Source organism: Sinocyclocheilus anshuiensis, unplaced genomic scaffold, assembly GCF_001515605.1.
Source record: "Sinocyclocheilus anshuiensis isolate Anshui unplaced genomic scaffold, SAMN03320099.WGS_v1.1 scaffold1054, whole genome shotgun sequence".
NCBI lineage: Eukaryota > Metazoa > Chordata > Actinopteri > Cypriniformes > Cyprinidae > Sinocyclocheilus > Sinocyclocheilus anshuiensis.
In genome coordinates, this window is record NW_015536544.1 from 130,158 (window position 1) to 154,616 (window position 24,459).

The following is a 24,459-nucleotide window of genomic DNA, read 5'->3' on the forward strand; positions in this document are numbered from 1 at the left end:
ACATGGACCCAGGCCAACAGAGTTCTGTGTGCCTACAGGGTTAGCGGGAGATAGTGATGTTGAAAATAAAGTCATTTTCAGTCTCAAGACAGAATTACCCCCCCAACCCTTCGTATCTGGTGAGCAGTTCTGCCACTCTCGTTAAAAGACTGATTGAAAAAATAATAATATTAATAGAAAGTATGAATAACTGTTAAAACCCAGAATTTGCTTCCCCTGATGTGAAAACAAACAAACCAACTCAAAAAAAAGAGTGCAAAGTTTCCTTTTGTCCAAGTGTAAGGCTGTTTCTTAACATATGTTTATCTTCATCATGTTCATTCTTTCAAGCTAAGAGGCCATCCCTGAGCAGGGCGCAAAATTCAACCTCTGTTGAATTTCGGAGTAAAGTGATACTTGTATTGTGCAGTCAATGTGAGTATTAAAGGAGAAAAAAACTGTTCTGAATCCTGAGGTGTATGTGCCCCTCTCCCTCACCCATTTTAAATAAAAAAAAAACATCTTTACCTGTCAAACCTTTCGACTTTTTAGTTCACTTGAACAGAGCGGTTGTATATGAAAGAAACAGCAACAAAAAACCCATAATGGAAAGAGGCTGTGGCCAGAAGCTATATAAATACAGACATATGGTACATCATGTAAATATTGCCATGTAGAAAAGGCATTTTCTTTTTTGTGTTTTTTTCTCTTTTAGGGGTTGCACAGGAAAATTGCACTACAAGAAGCAGTTATGTACAGTACAGTACACCACAGCAAGCGACGGGTTTAGCATGGGCGCTTATTACGCCTGTAATTTTTTAGGGAAAAAATTATGGATAGAGAGGAATAAAAAAATGAGCCTGGAGACCCAGGCGCTGTGGGAAGAAAGTGCGGCCAGGTTAAGGCGAGTTGGCTGGGCTAAGGGTGGGGCTAAGGGTGGGGCTTGAGGCGTCGGATCGACTGTAATCGCTGAGGGAGCCGGGACGCGTGCTGCTTGAGACGGTGGCATTGCCACCACCGTGCTGCCTCTTCAGCATGGCCGGCTGGAAGTCGGAATGACGGCGTGCGTGTTTCATCAGGTGGTCGCTCCGCATGAAACGTTTGTCGCACAGGGGGCAGCCGAACTTCTTCTCGCCCGTGTGGGTGCGATAGTGCCGTGCCAGCTCATCAGAGCGAGCGAACTTCTTAATGCAGTCAGGCCAGGTGCAAGGAAAGGGGCGCTCTCCTGTGACAAACACATAGAAAAAGCAGAACACACAGCTGTTATTGTTTACAATACACATTCATGATTGCTCAGACATACGTGATGTTTTCAAAACAGACTGTAAAGCTATACAGTATTTTACACTCTTTACAGATTATAGGCCAGGGGTTCTCAACACTTCACAGCTCTGGCCCTCAAGGTCCACTTTCCAGCAGAGTTTAGCTCCAACCCTAGTGAAACACACATGAACAAGCTAATCAAGGCCTTCAGGATTACTAGAAAGTTACTGGCAGGCGAGTTTGACAAAGGCTGGAGCTAAACTTTGCAAGAAAGTGAACCTTGAGGGCCAGAGCTGTGAACCCCTGTTATAGGCCAATGTGCCATCTGTGAATAAGGAGTTGCAGCTGTGCTTCAGTGTATTTGATTGTTGAAATTTTTAATTGAAAAATTGAATCAATTTTTGAAAAAGTAAACTTGCTCCAAAAAACAAGGTGTTAAAGAGACCACATCATAAACACCACCATGCGTCGCTAACAGCGATAAACTGGAGTGGCGGTGCCAACTGATGTGAACCGAGTACAGCACTTATGTGGACAATGAACTCTTTCAGCACAGAATGTCCTACTGCGGCCTTTTTTATTCTACACGGCCCCCATTAAGCCTGTGCTTACATGCCTCATTGGTATAATATACTCTTTTAAACTGATCTAGAAGCAGTTTTGTGGTTTCTCTTGGTAAGCAGTGAATGACCCAGACCATTCAGATCCAGGTCACGCAAGGGTTTACCCTCCATGGATGGCTTTTAAATCCCAAAATGAGCAGTCTTTAAGCAGACGTGAAAAGCGCAACTAATGTGGCACAACTATTTAGAAGCGGCTCTTGAGAGCGTGCTAATCCTCTCCTATAGAAGCAAAAGTCTGCAAAAAAAAAAAGTTTTATTTTTTTTTATTACAGTTGCTAAGCTGAGTGAAAAGCCCACACATTAAACCAGGAATGCACAGCATTAAAAATAAACCATATGTTCCAGCCCCATAAGCATTGCATCATGCCAATTGGAGAATCATGAGAATACTAGGGGGACATGTATCATTTTGACTGCTCCAAAGAGGCTTATGGGATTTACTGACTCATTATTGAGATAACTGATGGACACACAAACACATACTCATTGGTTTATTTGGAACTGGCACACATCTCGAAATGACCTTGCAAAGTATTTTTTCTCCCCCCCATTACCACATGTTGCAGAGCCAGACAGCAAGTTTAATTAGGCAGGTTAACGGTCTTTACTATGGTACCCTGCCCCAGCTTGTACTCAATAGTGAAACTAGCAGTGAGCCAAAAGCATGGGAAATTATACCCTACCCTTTCCCCTTCGGGCAATAAAAGAAGGCTTTGACACAAATCTACCCAACGCCAGATGGGTTCATATATCTCGGTGTGGTTTCCTCACAGTCGAGTAAATGCGGTACCAACACCTTTCTTTGTGTACACAAAGGCCCACATGTCAGATACAACATGTATTTTAGCTCCATTTCATTGGTTGTCTTCACCCACAAATGTGAGACCTGCTTTACTTATTTTACCAGCTTTTCAACAGCAGTTTTCCCTCCCTGAGCAGCGCCACCATAAAGGTCTTGAAACCACCGTTGAATAGAATATGGGTTCTATGTCTGCACTTTTCATAATTTTGAAAGGCAAAGAACGGGAAAGAAAAAAGCCAGACATGTCAGTCATTACTTGGTTAAATTAGACAGAACAGGCAAAGTACACAGACATCCAGACAGCTTTTTGCTGCTGCCTTTGTTTTGTGGTTTCCCCTAAAGGCCCCAATGGAAAACAACTTAAAACGAAACATATACGTGATGCCAAATTTATGTGTGGGACGACAGCTTTGCTGGGGTCCCTTCCCCCTACTATAAAAGATTGAGAAAGCGAGAGAAACAGCAGGCAGAGTGAGTCTAGACTGCCTCCATCTAAATCTATGACCTGTCACTCACTTTCAGACAGACCTGCTCCCACCATGCACACAAACACACAACAATGTACTATGTGATGACATATTCACCTCACATGTAAACCCTTGCTATGTTGTCAACAAATAAAACCTTCAGACACACATGAAAATATATTCTGTGTGTGTATGAGCTTTGTATCCATAACAATATCCGTGTAGGTTTAGGTTTACTTGTATCTGTCATATATTATATCCTCCCACACACACCCACGTGACAAAACACACAAAATACAGTTACGCACACAAAAACACTCACTCCCACTCTAAGTAAAGCAAATAACTCATTGGTACAAAAACACATAATCTGATACTCATTTACCACACACATATTCAAGCCCATCCAAACATACCGTAAGTATACAAAGCCACAATTTAAATCCACTAACCTTCAAACATGCCACACCCACGAGAACTAATCTGAGAGGGTCACTGTTGTTTGACCTTTTTTAAACATCCTGGATCTAGTCATGATTGTGACGTATAAACATAAATACACAAGATCTAACATTAGCGTAGTAGGAATGGGGACAGAGCGGTGGATGGTCTGAGATTCTCCCTTCAGCAATGACAGGAGCCAACCTGTAATTTACAGTCTAATTAATACACGAAAGAGTCTGTGGGAACTCATTTCCTCACAGTCGAGTAAATGCGGTACCGACACCTTTCTTTGTGTACACAAAGGCCCACATGTCAGATACAACATGTATTTTAGCTCCATTTCATTGGTTGTCTTCCCCCACAAATGTGAGACCTGCTTTACTTATTTTACCAGCTTTTCAACAGCAGTTTTCCCTCCCTGAGCAGCGCCACCATAAAGGTCTTGAAACCACCGTTGAATAGAATATGGGTTCTATGTCTGCACTTTTCATAATTTTGAAAGGCAAAGAACGGGAAAGAAAAAAGCCAGACATGTCAGTCATTACTTGGTTAAATTAGACAGAACAGGCAAAGTACACAGACATCCAGACAGCTTTTTGCTGCTGCCTTTGTTTTGTGGTTTCCCCTAAAGGCCCCAATGGAAAACAACTTAAAACGAAACATATACGTGATGCCAAATTTATGTGTGGGACGACAGCTTTGCTGGGGTCCCTTCCCCCTACTATAAAAGATTGAGAAAGCGAGAGAAACAGCAGGCAGAGTGAGTCTAGACTGCCTCCATCTAAATCTATGACCTGTCACTCACTTTCAGACAGACCTGCTCCCACCATGCACACAAACACACAACAATGTACTATGTGATGACATATTCACCTCACATGTAAACCCTTGCTATGTTGTCAACAAATAAAACCTTCAGACACACATGAAAATATATTCTGTGTGTGTATGAGCTTTGTATCCATAACAATATCCGTGTAGGTTTAGGTTTACTTGTATCTGTCATATATTATATCCTCCCACACACACCCACGTGACAAAACACACAAAATACAGTTACGCACACAAAAACACTCACTCCCACTCTAAGTAAAGCAAATAACTCATTGGTACAAAAACACATAATCTGATACTCATTTACCACACACATATTCAAGCCCATCCAAACATACCGTAAGTATACAAAGCCACAATTTAAATCCACTAACCTTCAAACATGCCACACCCACGAGAACTAATCTGAGAGGGTCACTGTTGTTTGACCTTTTTTAAACATCCTGGATCTAGTCATGATTGTGACGTATAAACATAAATACACAAGATCTAACATTAGCGTAGTAGGAATGGGGACAGAGCGGTGGATGGTCTGAGATTCTCCCTTCAGCAATGACAGGAGCCAACCTGTAATTTACAGTCTAATTAATACACGAAAGAGTCTGTGGGAACTCAAGATTGTAAAGTGTGAGTTATGAGTGGTGAGGAGCTTCTCAACAAAGGTAAGAGTTGCAACAGTATGAATACTTCACAGTTTAAAAAAACGAGACGAACGGGACTGGGCCTTGCAAAGGTGTGAATAGTGACATCAATACAATGCACAGGTGTTAGTCTAATTCTCCTGAGAGCAAAGCAGTTGAATAAGGCAGGGTTTGAAAATCAACACACAAAACAAACAAAAAAGGCCAAAAAAAAAAATCACCAACAATTTTGCTCTTTGTGGTCAGTGCTATTTTATTATTATTTATATACTATATATTTTAAAATGTATTAATAATTTCAATAGCTTTTATTTTTATATTTTTGGGTTTCATTTTAAGTTTTAGTTTTAGTAATAGTAGTTTTAGTGCAGTTTTTATGTGCATTTTTATTATTTTTATGAGTTTTTGTTTTTTTATTTATATATAGCTTTAAATCATTTTTATTTCATTTTTAGTTTAATCATTGTAGTACTTCAAATTAAACTTATTTCAGCTAGTTGTCAAGGCAACAATTTTAAGTTTTTTAAGTTTAAGTTTTCCCATCTAATATTTATATCTTATTTTATTTTTTTTAGCTTTGTTTTAATTACAGGAAACAATTTTTAATAGTTTTAGGTTTTAGTCAACAATAACACCGTTTGCAGTTCACTGTAATAGACCAGAGGCTAGTACGCTGGGCAGCTAGCATACAAAGTATATGCTCAACACAGAAGCATCACCTACAGACAAGACCATTCAGAACTACCACGCTTAAAATTTTCTGCTTGCATTGTGTGAACATGACTAAGAGTTCAAGTGGGACATGTTTCCAGGAATATTATTATCACCAATGAGGGCACTCTTTATGTGGCTCTGAAGTAGGCTTATGTAAAAAGGTCACACTGTCCAGCCTGTAACAGTTTCATAACAGATGGAAGTGGCTGTGGCTCTATCCACCATGTCAAAAACCATGCAAAAGGGACACCGAGGACACTTCCTCTTTTTGTCCCTTTGGGAAAACAATAGTGAGGCCTTAACCCATACTGTCATACTGTTCATTCAAATACCCACAACAAAATTTATGTAAACTTTACTCATCCCCTTGCCTGTGGTCAATATATTTATTCACAGCATTGCATCCTGGCACTTGTACAAAAGGAGACTTTTTTAAGTGGTTTGTGTTGCATAGGCACTGGCATGTCTTCACACTGAAGAGCTACACCCTCTTTGGTGTGGAGCAACCAGCCCTGCATGTGCCCAATTCTTTTTCGCAACAGGTACCAGTAATTAGGAGAGCTTTAGATTCGACCTCTGTGTTAACAAACACAGTGACCCAGTTACCCTTTGCAGCAGTTACCTCACAGTTGCTAGTACGGACATCCCATAGCGAAGGTAGCTGAGCAACAGTGTTTCCCTTCAGAGGCTATGCCATTATGTCACAGACAGCAGCCTTACATAACTGTTCCCTTTTGGGGCCACTGGGTCAGTAAATAAAGTCATGCTCATGTCTTCTCTCAAGTATAACAACACATCACAAATCCATGGCTCAATTTCATAAAGGACCCAAAGAAAGAACAACTTCAGACTCCCTTGAATCTGTAGGAAATAGGAGAAAAGGGCCTTTTGAGGTGAACAGTCTAAGCCACAGACATCTGATCAGGCCACTATCTGAGCAACACAAGTGCAGACTGAATGTCGATCCAGGAGACTTGGTGTCGCTCACCTATTCCAACAAGAGTTACCAGCATCTCTGTGTGGGTGAGATAAAATTCCTCAGGTTTCTTCAACCGTAAGGCCACTTATGCAGGCTGAGACGTAGGTAGGAATGGAAACAGCCAGACACAACATGAGAAAGGCAGGAAGACGTTAAGACAGGCAGTAAGGACCTCCAGTGGGAAGTCTTACAAATCCTTCATAACTATGAGCTCAAAGTGCACTCTCAAAGCTTGCTCAAGGGCTATATACACTTGATGCCCTAGAAGATGCTCTGAAATTAGCATAGTCTGCAAGTCCAATGTCAGCTGCTGTCATTTGGAAAGCAGTTCTGACTGAGAAAATGTTTTAGTAAGGTAATTAGAAGACTTTGCATTCATCCTCTAGACACCATACGAACACATCCCTTGCAGGACAAGAATGGAGGACAAGGGTTTATAGTAGAAACCCTGTGCTATTTGTTCATTTTGACTTGCAAAAATTAAGGTCAGGACCAGGACAGTGGAAACTGATCTTAGATAAGTATAAAAGGCCTAGTTCCAACCACAAAGATCTAGAAGGTTTGAATTTGTCCTTGTTTTTGCAAGGTTTTTGGCCAAGAATCTGACAGATGGTACACATGTGCCTTCAGTTATCTTTAGCCAGAGGCAAAGCAAACGTGATACAACAAATAGAGATGTAAACTAGACCAAGACATGATGCTTTTAATATATTATGTAATAGATCCTGATGTTGCCGATGGTGATTCCAATTAGATCAGACGTTCTGAATCAGGGGCACACTGTGTCCTAGCCTCCGGCCTACCACTTACTCCGATTCATTATCTGTGGAAAACCACAAGAAGCTGATCTCTAAAATGGCACCACAAATGTAGCTGCAGCACTTACTAGCAAGTTGTAATTTATTCCTGGTGGATCATACAGAAGTCTGCCAGCTCAAGCCCACATTGTTAATGACAAAACTGCTTTGGGCCATTGGAGACCCAGACAGGCCTCTTCATCTCAAAGTTTCCAAACCCGTCTTCAAGAAAGTTCTCAGCTTCTCTCAGCAAAGCAAACTTCTGCCAACAACCCAGCTTTCCCCATTCCACCAGGGCTGAGATGCTTGCCGATATGATCTCATCACTGCCCCATAGGATCAGGGAATTTTGAGAGTGTATGCAATCCCATCAGCATCCAAGTTGGGAGAAAGATATGGGTCACACCCTCCATCTAACTGAGGTTGCCAAGAAGTGAGTGCAACGCACCATGGAGACCAGAAACCACAAAGTCTGGCACAAACATAGCTTGGATTTATGTTATAGTTGTGGGCAATTTAACAAATAGGCAGCGTTATCGTCATATCTGCAATAGACACTTCATATTAATCTCGTGAAGGTCTAGTGAGTAAACTGCTGACTGAGCTAAAACTTTCCTGGTGGTTTGACCCAGATTACAGCATTTAGAGACAACTGTGGGAATGGAACAAAAAAGACAGAAGTACACCACACATATGTGTGCGCAAATGGAGGGAGGGGATGCAGGGTTGACTAACTACACTGAGACTGGGTGAGTCAGATCAGGCTTTCAGTACTCTGTTCATGCCAGTGACTTTGAGAAACTGAGGATTAATGCTAATGGATGTGGGTGTAACAAAGACATTATGGCTAGGTCAGGTGCAATGATTAGGACTGGGCCAGACTTGTCCAGAGACATTGTGATGAAGGCAACTATGTTTAATTTATCATCCTCTATTGTCTTTAATGAAAAACACTAGAAACCACTTGCCTTTCAATTGCACATTCTCCTCCCAGGGTTTTAATGCTGTTGAGAAATGTGAACAATAGTACTGGCCTTGTGTCTGATGGAAGAGCCTTCACCATCAGGCATTTCAATCAAGCCTTCCAAGCCTAGTAGACATAACTCACTCCTCCCAGTCTCTACAGCACATGTGCACACACGGTCTAAGACACATTATATGAGGAAGCAGCCACAACTGCTGCAGATTTATGTTCCCTCTCCCCTATTTTCCCACCTCACGAGGCGTGCATCTCACAGCTTTGCTCTACTTATCATTACAGCTTTGAAATGGACCTTCCTGTGGACCTTCCATTTTACATTAAGACAGCTGTAGCCAGCTGAAGCACGTAAATGGTAACAGGCAAGAGCAGGTGGGTGGGGTCACCCACAGCTCTGACATTCATGTACAGACACAAAGTCTGCTAAATGTCAGAACACTGTGCTAAATTTTATTTTTATACTGTAAAAAGCGTATACATTAAATGGATAATAACAAAAAATGCTAATGAAGGCTGATCTTGAACAAGATTTCTCTTTTCAAATCCCATGCATTAAGGACAAACTGTCCTCTCTCCAACTGGTTAATTTCTTTTGTCAACCACATAAGCATTAGTCAAAGCTATTTGAGGCTTTGTTTACTTCCTTGAGTGATGCAAAACTTAAATGGATAGTTCATCCCAAAATGTTGATGCAAACCTGTATGAATTTCTTTCTTCATTCAGAAATGTCTCAGTGCTTTATTTGTCAATACAATGAAAGTCAGTGGGGTCCCATATTATTTTGGGCGTCACTGACTTTCATTGACAAAAACTGTTGGAACATTCTTTAGAATTTTTTGTTGCTGTTTTCTGCAAAAGAAACAAAAGTCATTCCGTTTAAATAAATTCTCTAAACATAAATTTTTGGGTGAACTATTCTTTGAACATATTTAGTTCCTAAAGGTTTACCTTGAGTAGACACCACTGAAACAGTAAGATCCTCTCTGTTCGAAACCACCAAGCCAACCCTTCCCCCATGACTGTCCACTGAATGATCCTTTTCATCCCGCAGCCACGCCTGGAAGAGCACAGGCCCGGATCCTCCATATACAGATTTATTAGACAGTAAGGTATCAAACATCTCACTATAAAATATAAAAGCCTGGGAGGCAACCAAGGTTCTGGCACACAGCAGAAAACAACCTCTCTCTCAGTTTCTTTTTGTTTCTCCCCTCAATCCTCATCTCAAAAACCCAAATGCATGCACTGCTACTGCAGAGAATCACCAAATCAGATTGCCAGCAGATGCAGCTGAGCAAGTGACCTACATCAGTGGAGGGCTTTGACAACGGATCCCACCCCGTACCCACCCCCACACTTCTGCCTTTCCGTACAGTACATCCCCACCCACAAATTGCAGTGTTAGCACCCCATGCAGACTTTGCGTGAGACCCTAAGCTGGCGGCTCATGCTTCAGGAAGCTGAAAATATAGCTCCACACTAGCTCCAGAGCCCCTTCTTCCTGCACAGAGAAATCGACACCCATACATAGTAAATGTAAGAAAGCAAAAGAGCTCAAACTATACACTTCAGCAGTTCTGTCACCTTACGCCCTTATGGGTGGAGGGAGAAGACACAGGGCAATGGGGGGATGGTTAGGTGGGAACAGACTTGCTTTTATAAGGCTCTGCCAAAGCTAACTAAAGTATACATAAGTTCAGCAGAGTTTGAAAGGTACTTATAGGAAGCGGTGGCCTAATACCAACTCTACAGTGAGTTAACTATTACTGACTTGGTTTAATGTATGGTAAAGTCTGATTTAGCAGCTAAAGACTGTATGCTTTTCTTCATCTGAATAAAAAATAAGAGAACTGTATTCCCCTCAGTGAGGGCTACCTGCAAAAGGGTGGATGAGTTCATGATGAAACACCCAGGGGCCTTCAGCACTTCAGCCTGTCTTATTTGAGTGAGAGAGAGATGCACCAAAGCATGGTTTCCACCACTCACACACGAGGCTGACAGTAAAAATCAGAAAAGAAACATGCTAAGTGGACAGAACTGATGCACATAGATAAATGGTTAAATGGCGTGAAGAGTGTCCACAAAAAACAAAACAAAACAAAAACATTTACTCAACATAGGTAACTTTTGCATTTATTTTGGGTTCATATGGTTTAAAAAAAACTTGTAATTTTTTTAAATCAAATATTACATTTTTGAGTAGTCACAACATTTGACATTTTACAACGTGACCTAAAATAGTTACCCAATTACCTAGCATAGCTAATATCTTTTAACTTCCGTTTATACTAATCTTCTCTCAAACATAAACATAGGGGCACATATAAAACTCATATGATCCCTGCATAACATCATTCCCAATTAACTAGCTGGTGCATATCCTGAATGGCAAATGCCCTCTTGGGCATCTAAGGGTGCTTTCACATCTGGCCCGTTGTTTCGGAACCTGGCGCGTTTCCCCCTTAGCTCGGTTCGTTTGGGCATATGTGAACACGGCAATCGCGCTCGGATCCGTGCCAAAACAATCGGTCTCGATTGAAAACGAACTCTGGAGAGGTTTGGTTGTAGTGAGAAAGCAATCCGATCTAACGGACCAACGAACCAGGCTATATCACAATGTATAATGGGTAATTACGTAAGTTCCGTGAAAAGCATTAGCTTTGTTATTTTGCTAATACTTCAAAATGAACCATATGAATGTCTGTGGGTGAGCACGTCTTCGCCATTCAAAATCCTTCGCCATTCAAAATCAAAGCGCACTTTTTCATTTTATAATGCCGTCTTATTGCTCTTCTTCCTAGTAGGTGCATTTTAAAAATATTTTCCCAATGAATCCTGGACTCCTGCTCAAAGTGATAAATTAATATAGTGCATCTTTGAGCCTATATTTAGTATAAGTAAAATACTTAAGTACTGTTAAAATCAGATACTCTAAGACTTTTACTCAAATTGTTTTGGAATTGGTGACTTGTAACGTGTAGTGGAGTAATTTTCACTGTAAGGTATCTGTACTTTTACTCAAGTATGTTTTTTAGGTACTCTTTACACCTCTGCCGTTTAGAAACATTGCCGTGTGAAAGCGAACTGCACCAAGAATAAAAAGCAACATTGTAATCATTTTAATCCCTGTTTCGGAACAAAGCAATCGATCTACAGGTGTGAAAGCACCCTAACATATTCTGGTTACAAGGTAGCAGGCCAGGTGTGTGGAACGGAATATAGTTTTAGACAGAGAGAGTAGAATCCCTGTTGTGAAGCCCTCACACTGAGCCCCACCCCGTCCCAGCCTTGGCACTGTGCCCAGCACAGGGCAGAAGTGCCCAGGTCCCACCCATCCAAACCTTCCACCTGAACCACGGGCAGGATGACTGCACAGGATGTCACGTCTGTAAATAGCCCAGCACAGAGGAAAGAAAAATGGCTGACGAGTCAGTTTAATTTTGCATGTATTTGCTATAAACCTGGGAGGAGGGTGTTCTAGGAACTCGCTGCTTTAATGCGCACTTGAACCAATGTCTGATCTATTGTTCAAGTGAGAACATTTGACCACGTACACTGCTTTTGTACATACAACGAATTCTGTAGCAAAACAATGCCATCTATACATTGTGCACACTACTGTATCTCCCGGGACTCTAGAAGACAATACAAAGGGTCACGTAAGGAACATAAGAGTTCACGGGCCAAACAAAAAAGCTAATCAACCGTGAAATATGTCATTATGGGCTTTGCTTATGTGCATGATAAAGAAGGGTGCTGCTGGTGATTGAAACTAATGTGTACTAGCCACACATAGTGGCAGCATGACCTTTACTGATGACCCTATCCATAGTGGGTCAATAACCATGTGTTTCATAATAGGCAAAGTAGACAATAGACTACATCAGGCTAAGTTAGGATTCAAAATTCAATGTTTTAATTTGAACAATCTCATTAATATTAGGGTCATCAGTTTGTTAAAATCCCGTCCTGTCTTTGGTGGCACAATCTACTTATTAGCATCTTTCCCCCAACAAAGCTGCTTTAGCCAGTCTTGCTCATCAATTTGTGACAAAATCTGTCCTCTCCTATTCTCCATAGCATTTCGGGTTGGAGAGAAACCCCACCTCCTCATACTTGCAGGAGATCAGACAAAGCTGTCTGATAACCTTAGACCCTCGACCTGCTGTGTTCCCCTTCTCTTCACCAACCCACTCAGCACAATGAGCAATTTGTGTACCACATTCACTCTCATCTTCTATGTCCCACCACTCCGCTTGCTCATACTTACATCTCAATGCAGCGGAGGATTACAAAAACCTCTGAGGCCTTGAAGGTGATCTCATTTAATCTCCCTTGCACAGCACATCATGCGACAGTGTGATCTGAGGCATACTATCAATATTCAAGACGCTCTGAAGTACTTAGTGGCTTGATGTGGTAACATGCCCCTCCACTTCCCTGGAGATATTCCCATGAGTATAAGAACTAGTGATACAGGTCCTGAGTAGCCCAATCAGGATAATGAGTCTAGGAACTGGGCCCAGGTGACATTATGGAGTTGTACAGGGAGCAGATTAGATTATGGGGCGAGGGAGATTAACCCAGAAGACAGGGGCCACATGTACCCATTCTGATCACGAGGGTCCGTCATGGGTTTGCCATTGAAAGCAATTTGTGAACCTAATAAACAGTTTCATTTAGCCTTGACTTTCAAAAAGTATTGGAAGAGAATTATAACAAACACAAATCTGGTGAATACCGTACCTTAAAACTTTTAATGGGAAAGTGAGTTAATTGAATGCAGGCTAGTTAAAGGAATATTCTGGGTTCAGTACAAGTTAAGCTCAATCGACAGCATTTGTGGCATAATGTTGATTTTCAACAAGAGTGAATGGGGCCAATTCAGAAACTTTAAAATACTCCCGGATTCAATAGTATTCCCACAAGACAAAAACAATACAGATGGAAACCTGATTTTAGTGTGCATGTAATAGTAATGGTTTGCAAGTAATAATGGCTTACTACTCTTTTGCGTAAATTTACATGCATTTAAATGTTTTTGTTTTGTTCCCGGATGGCCCCACACACATTTCATCTGCGTATGAATACCACAGGTTCCTTTTCTCGTCACAAGTCAACTGCGGCTTAATAAAGTAATGAGAATGTTATAAATTACCATCTGCAAGCATATTGTGCACCATTACAGTTAACAACTCATCAAATGCAAACCAAGCATCTCTCTGAATCTGTCCATCTGTGTTTATAAGGATGATTAATGAGCCCGTCCTTATCCAGCCACATGCTAGTTGGAATATTTTCCTTTCTTTCTACCCTTTCCAACTTTCCTGTGTGTCCTTCTTTTTTGCCTTGAGACTGGGCATAGCCATAAAACATCAAATAAAAATATTATTCTTGATGCTCCTAGGCCATGAACTAATCTTAACATGATAATAAACCCTAACAAAGTGGAGATAAAAGTTCAGGATGCACCCAGACAACAGAGGCAGTGCCAGTACAGTCAGACTAAACTGAAAAGGTCCTCTCGAAAGGTCACAAGAAGGTTATTTTACCAGACTTATCTCAGTGAGGGACACTCTGTAACCACAGGTTACCACAGAATTGCTGAGGGCAAGCACTTACAATACAGGTGCATCTCAATAAATTAGAATGTCGTGGAAAAGTTCATTTATTTCAGCAATTCAACTCAAATTGTGAAACTCGTGTATTAACTTTCTTTAAAAAGAAAACATAGCTACAAATAGACCCAGAACCTAAAATTGTGGGCTTGGCAAACGTATGTGGTTTAAGGCAGTAAGCAAGATGAAAAGGGTCATTTCAGTCCGCAAACAAGTGCTTTACAAAGTTATGTGAGCTAGTAACAAATTCTTGGGGAGGGAAATAACACTTAAAAGACTTTGCACTGACATAGTTATCTATACTAATGCAATATTGTATAGTCTTCAGAAGTACAAAGTTAAAAGTTCCTTCCATTGCTGTTTAAACAACTGCATTTGCTGCAGTGCATTTCAAAGCAGAGCCCTTTGCCACATTTCTGTGCCGTTTGATCATGACAGTACATCTGCTCCAGCGCCATCATAAAACGCCTTCTTTATCCAGCAAGCTTGCACTTGTGATGGTTCGGGCCCTCCCCCTTTCCCCTGGAACTACTCGTTCAACAGAATAACACGAGAAAACTGAAAAGGTCTAGCAAACAAATGAAAAATAATTATTTACACTTTATTCCTAAGTTGCTATGACAGAAAAGTGCAAAAAAAGAAACATATCAAGACCTGTTGCATTTTTCAGAAATGACACTGTTTTCACGAAAGCAGTTTGACTAGTGTGACTGCATCTCTGCGAATGAAGGAAAGCCCCAGAGCCCAAACTGTTATCCTACCGCTACAGTATACGACTCCATTGGCGACACTAAAGTAAAAAGCTGGATGCAACTTTCTGTGCCCAATTCTAGCTGGATTAAGACAAATGATTCAAAGCAGGACTCAAACCAGAACCAGCAGGAAATTCAGAGCCTTTTCTGAAGTCAGATGAGGTCTGCAGTTCTTTTGTCTCCCCAAGTTTGTTTTTATGACTCTGTGTTCCCCTTTCACTTCAAATGCAGTGCGTTGCTGAGAGAAAGATCCATCTTCTCTTTGCTCCATTGGTAGAGACTGATGGAAAATCTGCTGAGTGCTTAAGAAAGGCGCCCAGAACAGAGCAGGTTGGCTGAGCCTGGGCTGCTGAATTCAAATGACCCACATTCTCTGATTACCAAAACAAATGAGATGGAACACTCATTGTTTAACCGAATCATGGTCCGATCGCAGACCAGACTACAGTGAAACCCAATCTAAAGTCTGCAATTTAGAGAACAGCCCAACTGAAAGACAGGAAGTGAGGGAGGTCTTAAATACACACTATAAACAAATTCACCACAAACGATGAACTGAGCTGTTTATCTGGTCTAAATGACTTACTTTGACATGTCATCACAAAACTAGACACATAACCAACACCAACACCATGGAACGCAACTGAAGCTGGAGTTTTACAGAAAAATATGACAGAATGCAGGGTGGTATGTGGTGTGTTCTGACATAAACATTCCATACTGTAAAAGACCCAACGGATTATCAAGCAAAGTAGACGACATGCCCACCTTGAGTACTTCAAAGCTTTGAAGTTATATATTATATACTGTACAAGCCTTTTGTACCAAAAATCCAGTCAACCCACACTATATACAGTATGTATTATTTTAAAGTCAAGGTGAGGTTTTGGGGTAGTCCTGCTTCACAAGATATGCTATTCATGGCAGCAAATCCTGACAAGATTTTGTCTTTTTGTCCACAAACAACAGTCGTCCCATCAAGCATTATTGGTAGTACATTCTGTTTTTTTTTTATTCTACCTGATGTAATTTCAAAGAAGACAGTTTAAAATGGTAGGTCATCATAAGCAAGTCAAATTTTCATAACACAATAACCACAAGGGATGAGTCATTACAGTTGATTAATTAGGTTCTGGATTAGTGAGGACAACTAGTTTATTTAGATTTTGCTATATATTATTTTTTGATTTTTTTGCAGCAGGGCTTTAATTACAATGCTAACACAACAGCTATCAATTTTGCACAGTAATTATACGGTCTACCTTAAAATCTATAAATGAATGTGCAAACCTACAAATTTTCACAGTATTGCACATCCATTGTAATCAAAATAGACACGCCTCCTCCCCTAATATTCGGATAACTGTGCTCGACCATGTGCTTTCCAATTACAAATTCTTAAATTTCTACATTTCATAAAATATGCAGAGATGATGATAAAGAACTGAGTGTATCAGACATTGACACCAGACGACTCAATCTGATCTATTTTGCCTGATAAAACACATCGCACTGTCTGAACATTCATTATTTTTAGTAACCAGGGATGTGTATCGAAAAACCCTGACACAATTTACACTTCTGCGGTTTATCTCTGATCTGACACTACAATGCCTTTAGGCAGTGGTGTAGTGGTGCCTGGAGAAGTGGGTATACTCTTAATTTATGCCCCCATTTTTTTTAAGCGGCCCAGCAAAGGATGAGGGGTACAACAGCTTGACACTGGAGCAGTAATCTTAAAAGCACATCTTTGTACCTTTTTTTACCCCTAATGGGAACATATTAGTACCTTAGAGTAGTAATCCGTACCCTTAAGATACTAATTTGTAGGCCTACCTATTAGGGGTTAAAAAGGAACAAAGATGTCCTTTTAAGAGTACTGCTACAGTGACAAGCTGTTGTTCCCCAAAAGGAACAATTTTGGCCCCTTTTTTCTGTATATAGCCTATACATACACAACAATTTCTGAAACAACGGACAACCCTGTCACTTCTTCACCAGCAGGTCTACTGTTATGAACAGAACTGTGACCACTTTGTTGAAAACATTCACCTCATTTCAATTTGTTAGCAAAGAATGTTATTTATCTTAAAATGACTTAAATACCCTAGATTTAATAAACCTATATTTCATACAAATATACACTACCAGTCAAAAGCTTTTGAAAGATTTGTATTTAAAGAAGTCTCTTCTTTAGGTGTCAAGAATGTTTCAATTTAGAGCAGGGTTTCCTGTCAAAAGGTCCATCTATTGCCTGAAGTGACAACAACAAGGCATTAATAAAATGATAGCAGCAGCAATACACGTCACGACCCGTGAAAATGCGCGACAGAACGTATAATTACTTTTCTAACTGTATTTTCCAACCCAACCGTCAATTATGAAGGCTTGAGGTCAGCGCTGAGGGCGGGTTCTCTGCGCGGTTCAGCGCTCGGCTGGTCGAGTCTGTTGCTGGCCAGATCAGCTGGCATTCTGTCCGACGGGGGTGTGGCACATCACAACAAAGAGCTTAACAGTCAAATAAGCAACCGCAGAAGTCTCACCAACCCCCATCTTTTATTCTTTTTTTTTTTTTTCATTTTTTAACCCCCCTTGCATATACCCAAAGGACTAATGCAAAGAAAACCAAATTATGCGCGAACCTGCTGTTTTTGGACTTTCTAAGGCGTTTGCTGTCTGCACCGAGCGCTATTGCCAGCGACTTTCGCAAACTACCACCATCGCCTCCTGAAACTATAGCCTACAAGACTTTTATGAGCGATATGACATTTTTTGCGCCAGCAATGTGTTCGATTTAATTGCGAGCAGATTTTTGTGCGAAGGTATTGAATGTATAGAGTACAAATGTGTCTGTATGCATGAGCACGCGCGCACACATGTTGTAAATAGTTTTTTTTTTTCTGTTGAATGTTTATTTTATAGTACATTGTTGTCACTGTTATTATTTTTTATTGACATTCCTGCCACTTTATTTTATTTATATATATATATTTTTTCTGTCACCGTTTATTGGGTGCATTAATGCTGTACGCAGAACAATCGTGCCAATAAAGTGCTTTTAACTTGAAACTGAAAACTGGTTTATTGGGCATATGTGTGTCGAGTTGGCTCAAATAGGAGGCACCGGGGGGAGAAGAACTGTTGCTGTTTACCGTATAGTTTCCTCATAATGGGCGTGACAGTACGATGCTACTTACTGCGAATAACAATTTATTTCCTTTAAAATGACTAGTTACAGTAAATGGACGTTTAATAAAGATTATCACTGCAACACAACAGTTGTCCAATCAAGTAAAAACTGAACTTGTGCGGAACACAGTGTGCCCAAAGTGTGCGAATGCGTAAATGTCGCGATGTTTACATTGGATCTGCGAAACGGCAATTACACTTGGCAGGAATGGAAACTGACCTGTGTGTGTCCTTAGGTGGGCTTTGAGATGGGACGATTTGCCATAAACTTTTTCACAACCTGAATAGTGGCATTTGTGCTTTTTCTGTGGGGGTTCTTGTTCAATTCGACCCCTAAATCGTTTGCTTCTTTGTTTAAGAGCAGAGTCGCCGGTGATGGTGGTAGGTGTGGCAGACTTCCCATCATCTCTGGTTAGGGTTGCTGTTGGTGGCGTGCTCTCCTCCTTTATTTTTGCCTGCTCGGCAAAATTGGTGGGGGTCTGTTGATTAAAATCCGCCAGAATTCTCGCCACCACAAAAAGAGATGAGTTGTCCTTCAAAGGCTCCTTGGTTTCTTCTCCATTCCTCTGTGCAGCCGCAGTTTCGGGCTTGATCTCTCTGTTCCCTTTTGGACCGTGGACAATTGCTTGGCTGGACATTGACACAAGGCACTCAGCTGCGAAGTGATCCATTTCGTTGACGAGTAGAAGTTGTTTCTTTATTACATTCAAACCCAATGACAGTAGACCACTGAACTCAGTAGATCCCTTTGTGTGATGCTGAATAGGCAGCTCTCATACGCAAACTCACTTTGCACTATCTTACCGGCTTTTCAGCAACACTGACATCCTGCATGTAAATCATGCGAGATCGAGCCGTGAGCGTGCCACACCGACTGCTTTCGTCCTTTAGAGATACGTTTCCGGCGATGAGAGCTCTGAAAACTTGTCTGAATTAAGTATCAAGACTCCCATCGTGGCTGTAGTCATCACAACGTTAATGTGACAGTATGCTGTGCGCCGATTAGAGCTGATTGTATCCATGCTGGGGGCGTGTCGGCCGGTAGCGTATGGCAACGTCACCGAGCCGGCGCGCACTCATTGGATGGCGATGTGTCCCGGAGTGCACTGCCTTACTTGCCCCCACCAAACTTTTAGAAAGTAGGCCTATAAAAGAAACCTCACTCAGAATCTAAATGCATATATAAGACATGCATTGATAAGTGTGAGAATGGAGTCTATTTTTAAAATAATATATACATATATAATGTAAATGGTAAAATGACTAAAGATTCCCCCTCACCCTCCCACTCAAATCAGTTTTGTAATGACTCCAATCCCACATTCTTTTTTGTATTATTTTAATTTAACATGATTTCTAATGTACAGTGTGGGATCCCTATAGTGAAAATGCTTCTATTTAGCATTTTTATTAGGCTATTAATTGCAAATATATATTATCAGCATAATATTTGTATAAAGTTGAACTGAAATAACAATAATAATAATAATTATTATTATTATTATTGATGTGATTTCATTCCTTGTCTTTGTTTACTGCATAATATATACAGTATATCTAAGAGCATATAGGATTGTCTCACTGAAGCATGACATCTTGGTTTATCCATGCTGTTGTAGTCAGTTGCAAGCCATTTTGTTGGTCACAGAGTTCACGCTTATTTCCCTCTTTATAAGTGGCACACGTTTAGGTTGTAAAAATCAACCTTATTTCATATTATCTACTCTATGAGAAAGCAGTGGTTGCTATAATAGGTCTCTCTTATGTTGCTGCAGTAGCCCCCATATAGAATGGAAACAATACTGTAAAATATTTATACAGTTGGCTCCACTGAGTCAAAGACTCCACGGGCCTGGAGGTGACAAAACATTTCAAAATAAGTAACGCTCAGGCACAAAATCCCAGACTGGAAAATATATTCATATTCCTGCATTTCACAAACAGACTGTGGGGGTGAAAATTGAGATCAGTGTTTCAAAAGTTACTTCATCTTTTTCATATGAAAGCAGGAGAGGAGGAAAGAAAGGGCTGAAGCCCACCACTTCAGCTCTAACGATGCACTTTTATCCTGTGGGAAAGCATGTACTCTCTTTCAGTCCTAATCAGTCACAATAGATTTCTCTGGAAAGTTCCAAGTGTTCATTGAGAGCAAGTCTACATGGCATTCAGAGAGCCATCTGGTTGTATTACTTTACATATTCTTTCAATACTGGGTGTTCTTGCGTTTCATGCAGTGTTTCTGAGGCAAATCCTATCATAGCATAATGACAAGACAGCAGTTCCAATTTCACAAGATGGCTGCCTCAAAACCCAAATGGAAGAAAGTACAACCTAAAAAGATTAATTTAAAAAAATAATTTATTTACAATTATGCTATATGGTCTTATTTTACATTTTTTGATAATCTGCACTTGGTCTGTAATTCAATAATCGGTGTAAGATACACCTAATATTTTTGAGCGTTATTACTCCATAATACATCACATTATGTACTGGTTTGCCTGACCGTACAATACCAAGTACTTCTGCAAAATGCAGACAATTTAAATGAAACTCAGAGTCCCACACATTGAACAACCCACTCTATCGTTCTCCTATTATAATTTGAGTTCTTTTCTCAACAATCACCAAAATGTTTCAGGAGTAGGTTGAATAACATTCTCAATTTCACCACGCGAGTGAGATGACTCAGCCCTTCAGCTATACTATCAAGAAACATCACATTCTCCCGGGGCTCTGCATCATTACTGATGATTGTTGCACATGACCTCTCGAGTTTTGAGATGTAATCCCAGTGGATTTACGAACAGTTTGTGAGGACAGCTTGACCGCACCACCAGGTGGTACAGCCCAATCAAGGCCATGCTGTCCTAGAACACAAAGCCCATATACTGTAGCTGTGTGGACTGATTAGACTGTTTCCTTTTAGGGCACATGCCATATTTATTCATATTGTACATACTTTATGTTTTTATCTATATAAACTTGATTTAATGAGATCTGAGGCTCAATCTGCCTCTGTTAAAATTAAAAGTGCATTTTGTTTTCTTCTTAGAAGAACAAGGCTGATGTTTTCCATCCAAAGAAAAGTGGAAAGAGAGACAGACAGATGAAGGAGAGATAGACTGATGGACAGACAGGCGGATAGATAGATAGTCAAACAGATGAGGGATAGACAGACTGATGGATGGATGGACAGATAGACAGAAAGATGATCGTAGATGTAAAGTCCCATCAAAGCTGTCAACCTTTTACCTAGGCAAACTGATACGTTTTAAGCAAAGTCATTATGGGCCGAAACCGATACTTTTCCAGTCATGACTCATGTGGGTTGTGCATGTGATTCCTTTCCCTCACTGGACAAGTAAAGAAGGACAATAATGTGGCACCTCTTACACTGTCTCTCATAATCACCACTTGACTGCACGCTTCCCAACAACGTATTATCATGACCTGAAAGTCTGATTGGCAAACACACCTCAATGGACTGAAGGTCACATAATACAGTTCGGTTTGTCGTCTTTTCGTGAAAGCTATAAATTAGAAATGACCTGCACTCTCATCACGGCCTGACTCTGATAACTAGGGCTTGACTGCTGTAAAAAGATTTTGTGTTCGCTCTTTGTTTTCTCTTTCTCTTTCTTTCATTTTGTGTGTTTTATATTGAAGTTATTGTAGCCTTGTCAATGTCAATTCAGCAGCTCTGGCACATGTGAAACTCAGAGGCTGTTTACTACTTGTGGTTTAGCTTTGTTCTTTTGATCTACAGTTGGGGAACATATCATTTCCCATCATGTTTGTAACAACTATCTTCCTGTTCGTCTTCAGACAGTGCCCTCTGATCTAGGACCAGCTTTGTCTCAGCCCAATTCTGATCGTAACCTTAAAAAGAGAAACCACAGAACTGGTCTCAGATCAGCACCCAAAGACAACTTAAACAAAACCTTCTGCGCACTAACAACATATAACAAAAGTGCTTAAACCTACAAAACAAACCTGATCATGAGAATAAAAACCTGCACAAAGTTCACGAATAACATCGACAGTGCATTGCATAATATAGTGACTGGTCAATCATTTCACATGTTGAAATTTCCACCCATGTCCTTGGCAAGAATCCTGACCTCAATGACTACCGTGGATCAAGCTGTCCTGCTCTGTTGTATCCCAAACAACCCAGAACAAACATCTCACTTAAAGGTACATGAGCTGAGCTTCAACCAGATGCTGGGCTTTTGTTTTGTCTGTTGAAGGAGACTAGAACACAATGAGAAAAATTAAGCTATAAACAAACAGCTAGTCCAATATATAAAGCAGTTCTGAATAAACTAATGATGGTGAGGTAAATGTAGTATAGATGTTGAGAGAAAAAGCCATAATTCATGATTCATGCAAAGACAAGTTAAGGATTTCATGCTTCTGAGAGACAAAAACAAGTCCAAACTGCAGGTCATTTAATCAGTGTCCAGAGCTTGGCTTTGGTCCAGCTGGATATTCAGGTTACACGTACTACAGGTAATTTATATACTTCTCTATCTCAGCAATAAAGCAGTGAATTTTCATTTACAGCTTGAGCTATAACAGTTAAGCCACTTAAATGACCCCATGAAATGAAAATAGTAGCTTTTAGTTTTATGCCTTAGTCTATGTGCTACTGTACTCTTAAATGTTGCATAAATGGGTATTTAAAATGTATAGTCGTTGTCTTACGGGAAAACAGACCAAAAACACTGATGACTCATCCTGCACCACAGATTTTTGTCCAATCAATTGCTCTTTAGATTGAGAAAGTCCCACCCATAAATACAATAGATAGATGACAAGAAGGTCATATTAGTTATGCTAATTAGTAAAAATCAGTGACATGCTAAGTGTAAATTAATTTTATAAGGCTGATGCTTGCTGAGGCTAGCAGCAATCCACTCTGAAGCAATGCTGCGGTGAAAGGCTTTGTCTACTTCACACAATACAGCTTAAAAATAGCAAATTGTAACAAACTCTCTTTAGCTATGTTTGCTCACTGCCTGTGAGAAGCATCTCTATTCACGAGGCATCAATCAGTGGGCTGGTGGGACATGTCTGATGGAGGAAGAGGAGGAAACCTTCATCTATCTCTATCTCTCCCTTCAACCACACAGTTTGACCCTCAGGCTCTGTATTAACACGCCTTGATGACGGCATGTATAGAGGGCCTCTTGCCGACCCCTATTCAAACGCAACAGTGATGTGTAATGTACATGCGCACTATCACACAATGGCATGGCCTTAGGGTACACATATGTAATGTACTCAAGGTAGGACTTTGAACATTGCTTTTCCTGTTCTTTATCAAAAGACGTAATCATTACTAATGGAGTTCAGCAGTGACCACCCACTGTTACAGCAGCCTTTGGTAAAGGATTTCCCCCATGCATTTTCTTCATAGTGTTTTCAAGTCAGTATATAAAAATAATTTGGAGTAATAATACATTTAAATAATATTTCTGTATTTTAATCAAATAAATGCAGCCTTGGCGAGCATAAGAGAATTCGGTAACACTTTACAGTAAGGTTCCATTTGCTACCATTTGTTCAGTCATGACAACTCCCGGTACAGATTATAAAATCGTTATTAATGTTAAAAGAACATGCATAGGTTTGGTCTTGAAGATCCCCCGTAGCAGATCTAGGCGGGTGGTGCTGGGGAGGTGGTGGGCTAAGATGAGGACACGCATAGTGCGCAGATTGAATACATCATGGTTATATAGGTAAACGGTAATAAGTACATGAATCCGATTGGCTGGAAACATTGAATTGAATGAACCATAGAACGCAAGTAGAATTTCATGGCTGAACTATACATTTAACCACATTAGTTAACATAAACTAACAATGAAAAATACTTTTAAAGCATTTATTAATCTTAGTTAATGTTGATTCCAGCATTTACTAATACATTATTAAAATCAAAAGTTATATTTTTATCAAAAATCTATTAAAGTTATTTAATGGACCTGAGCTAACACTGACTAACAATGAACAGTTGTATTTTTGTTAACTAACGTTAACAAAGAGTAATAAATACTGTAACAAATGTAATGCGCATTGTTAGTTAATGTTCGTTAATCCACTAAATAACAAATGGAACCTTACTGTAAAGCGTTACAGAGAATTCTTTCAGATAAACATTTAAAAAACTTAATTATTCCAAACTTTTGGCTGCCAGTCTATATAATGCACTTTTTAAAGTTTATATACAAATATATTGAGATGTAATTGATAATACTTCATTGCATGAGTGGGCATTTCTCTTTCCAATAACAGTTTCTTCTCTGATTGGTGGATCTCAGACGAGTGGTAGTGGAGGTTTTTTTTTTTTTTTTTTGCAGAGAATTTGGC

At 40.2% G+C, this 24,459-nt stretch overlaps 1 protein-coding gene across 1 annotated transcript; it reads right to left on the reverse strand.

The window, feature by feature from the left end:
- Positions 1-494: 494 nt before the first annotated feature.
- Positions 495-19,099, reverse strand: LOC107698124 (Krueppel-like factor 13). Its single transcript, XM_016499059.1, has 2 exons — positions 18,302-19,099; positions 495-1,204 (listed from the first exon to the last, which is right to left on the reverse strand). The coding sequence occupies exons 1-2, from the start codon at positions 18,750-18,752 to the stop codon at positions 879-881; spliced, it is 777 nt and encodes a 258-aa protein (XP_016354545.1). The 5' UTR covers positions 18,753-19,099; the 3' UTR covers positions 495-878.
- Positions 19,100-24,459: the final 5,360 nt, after the last annotated feature.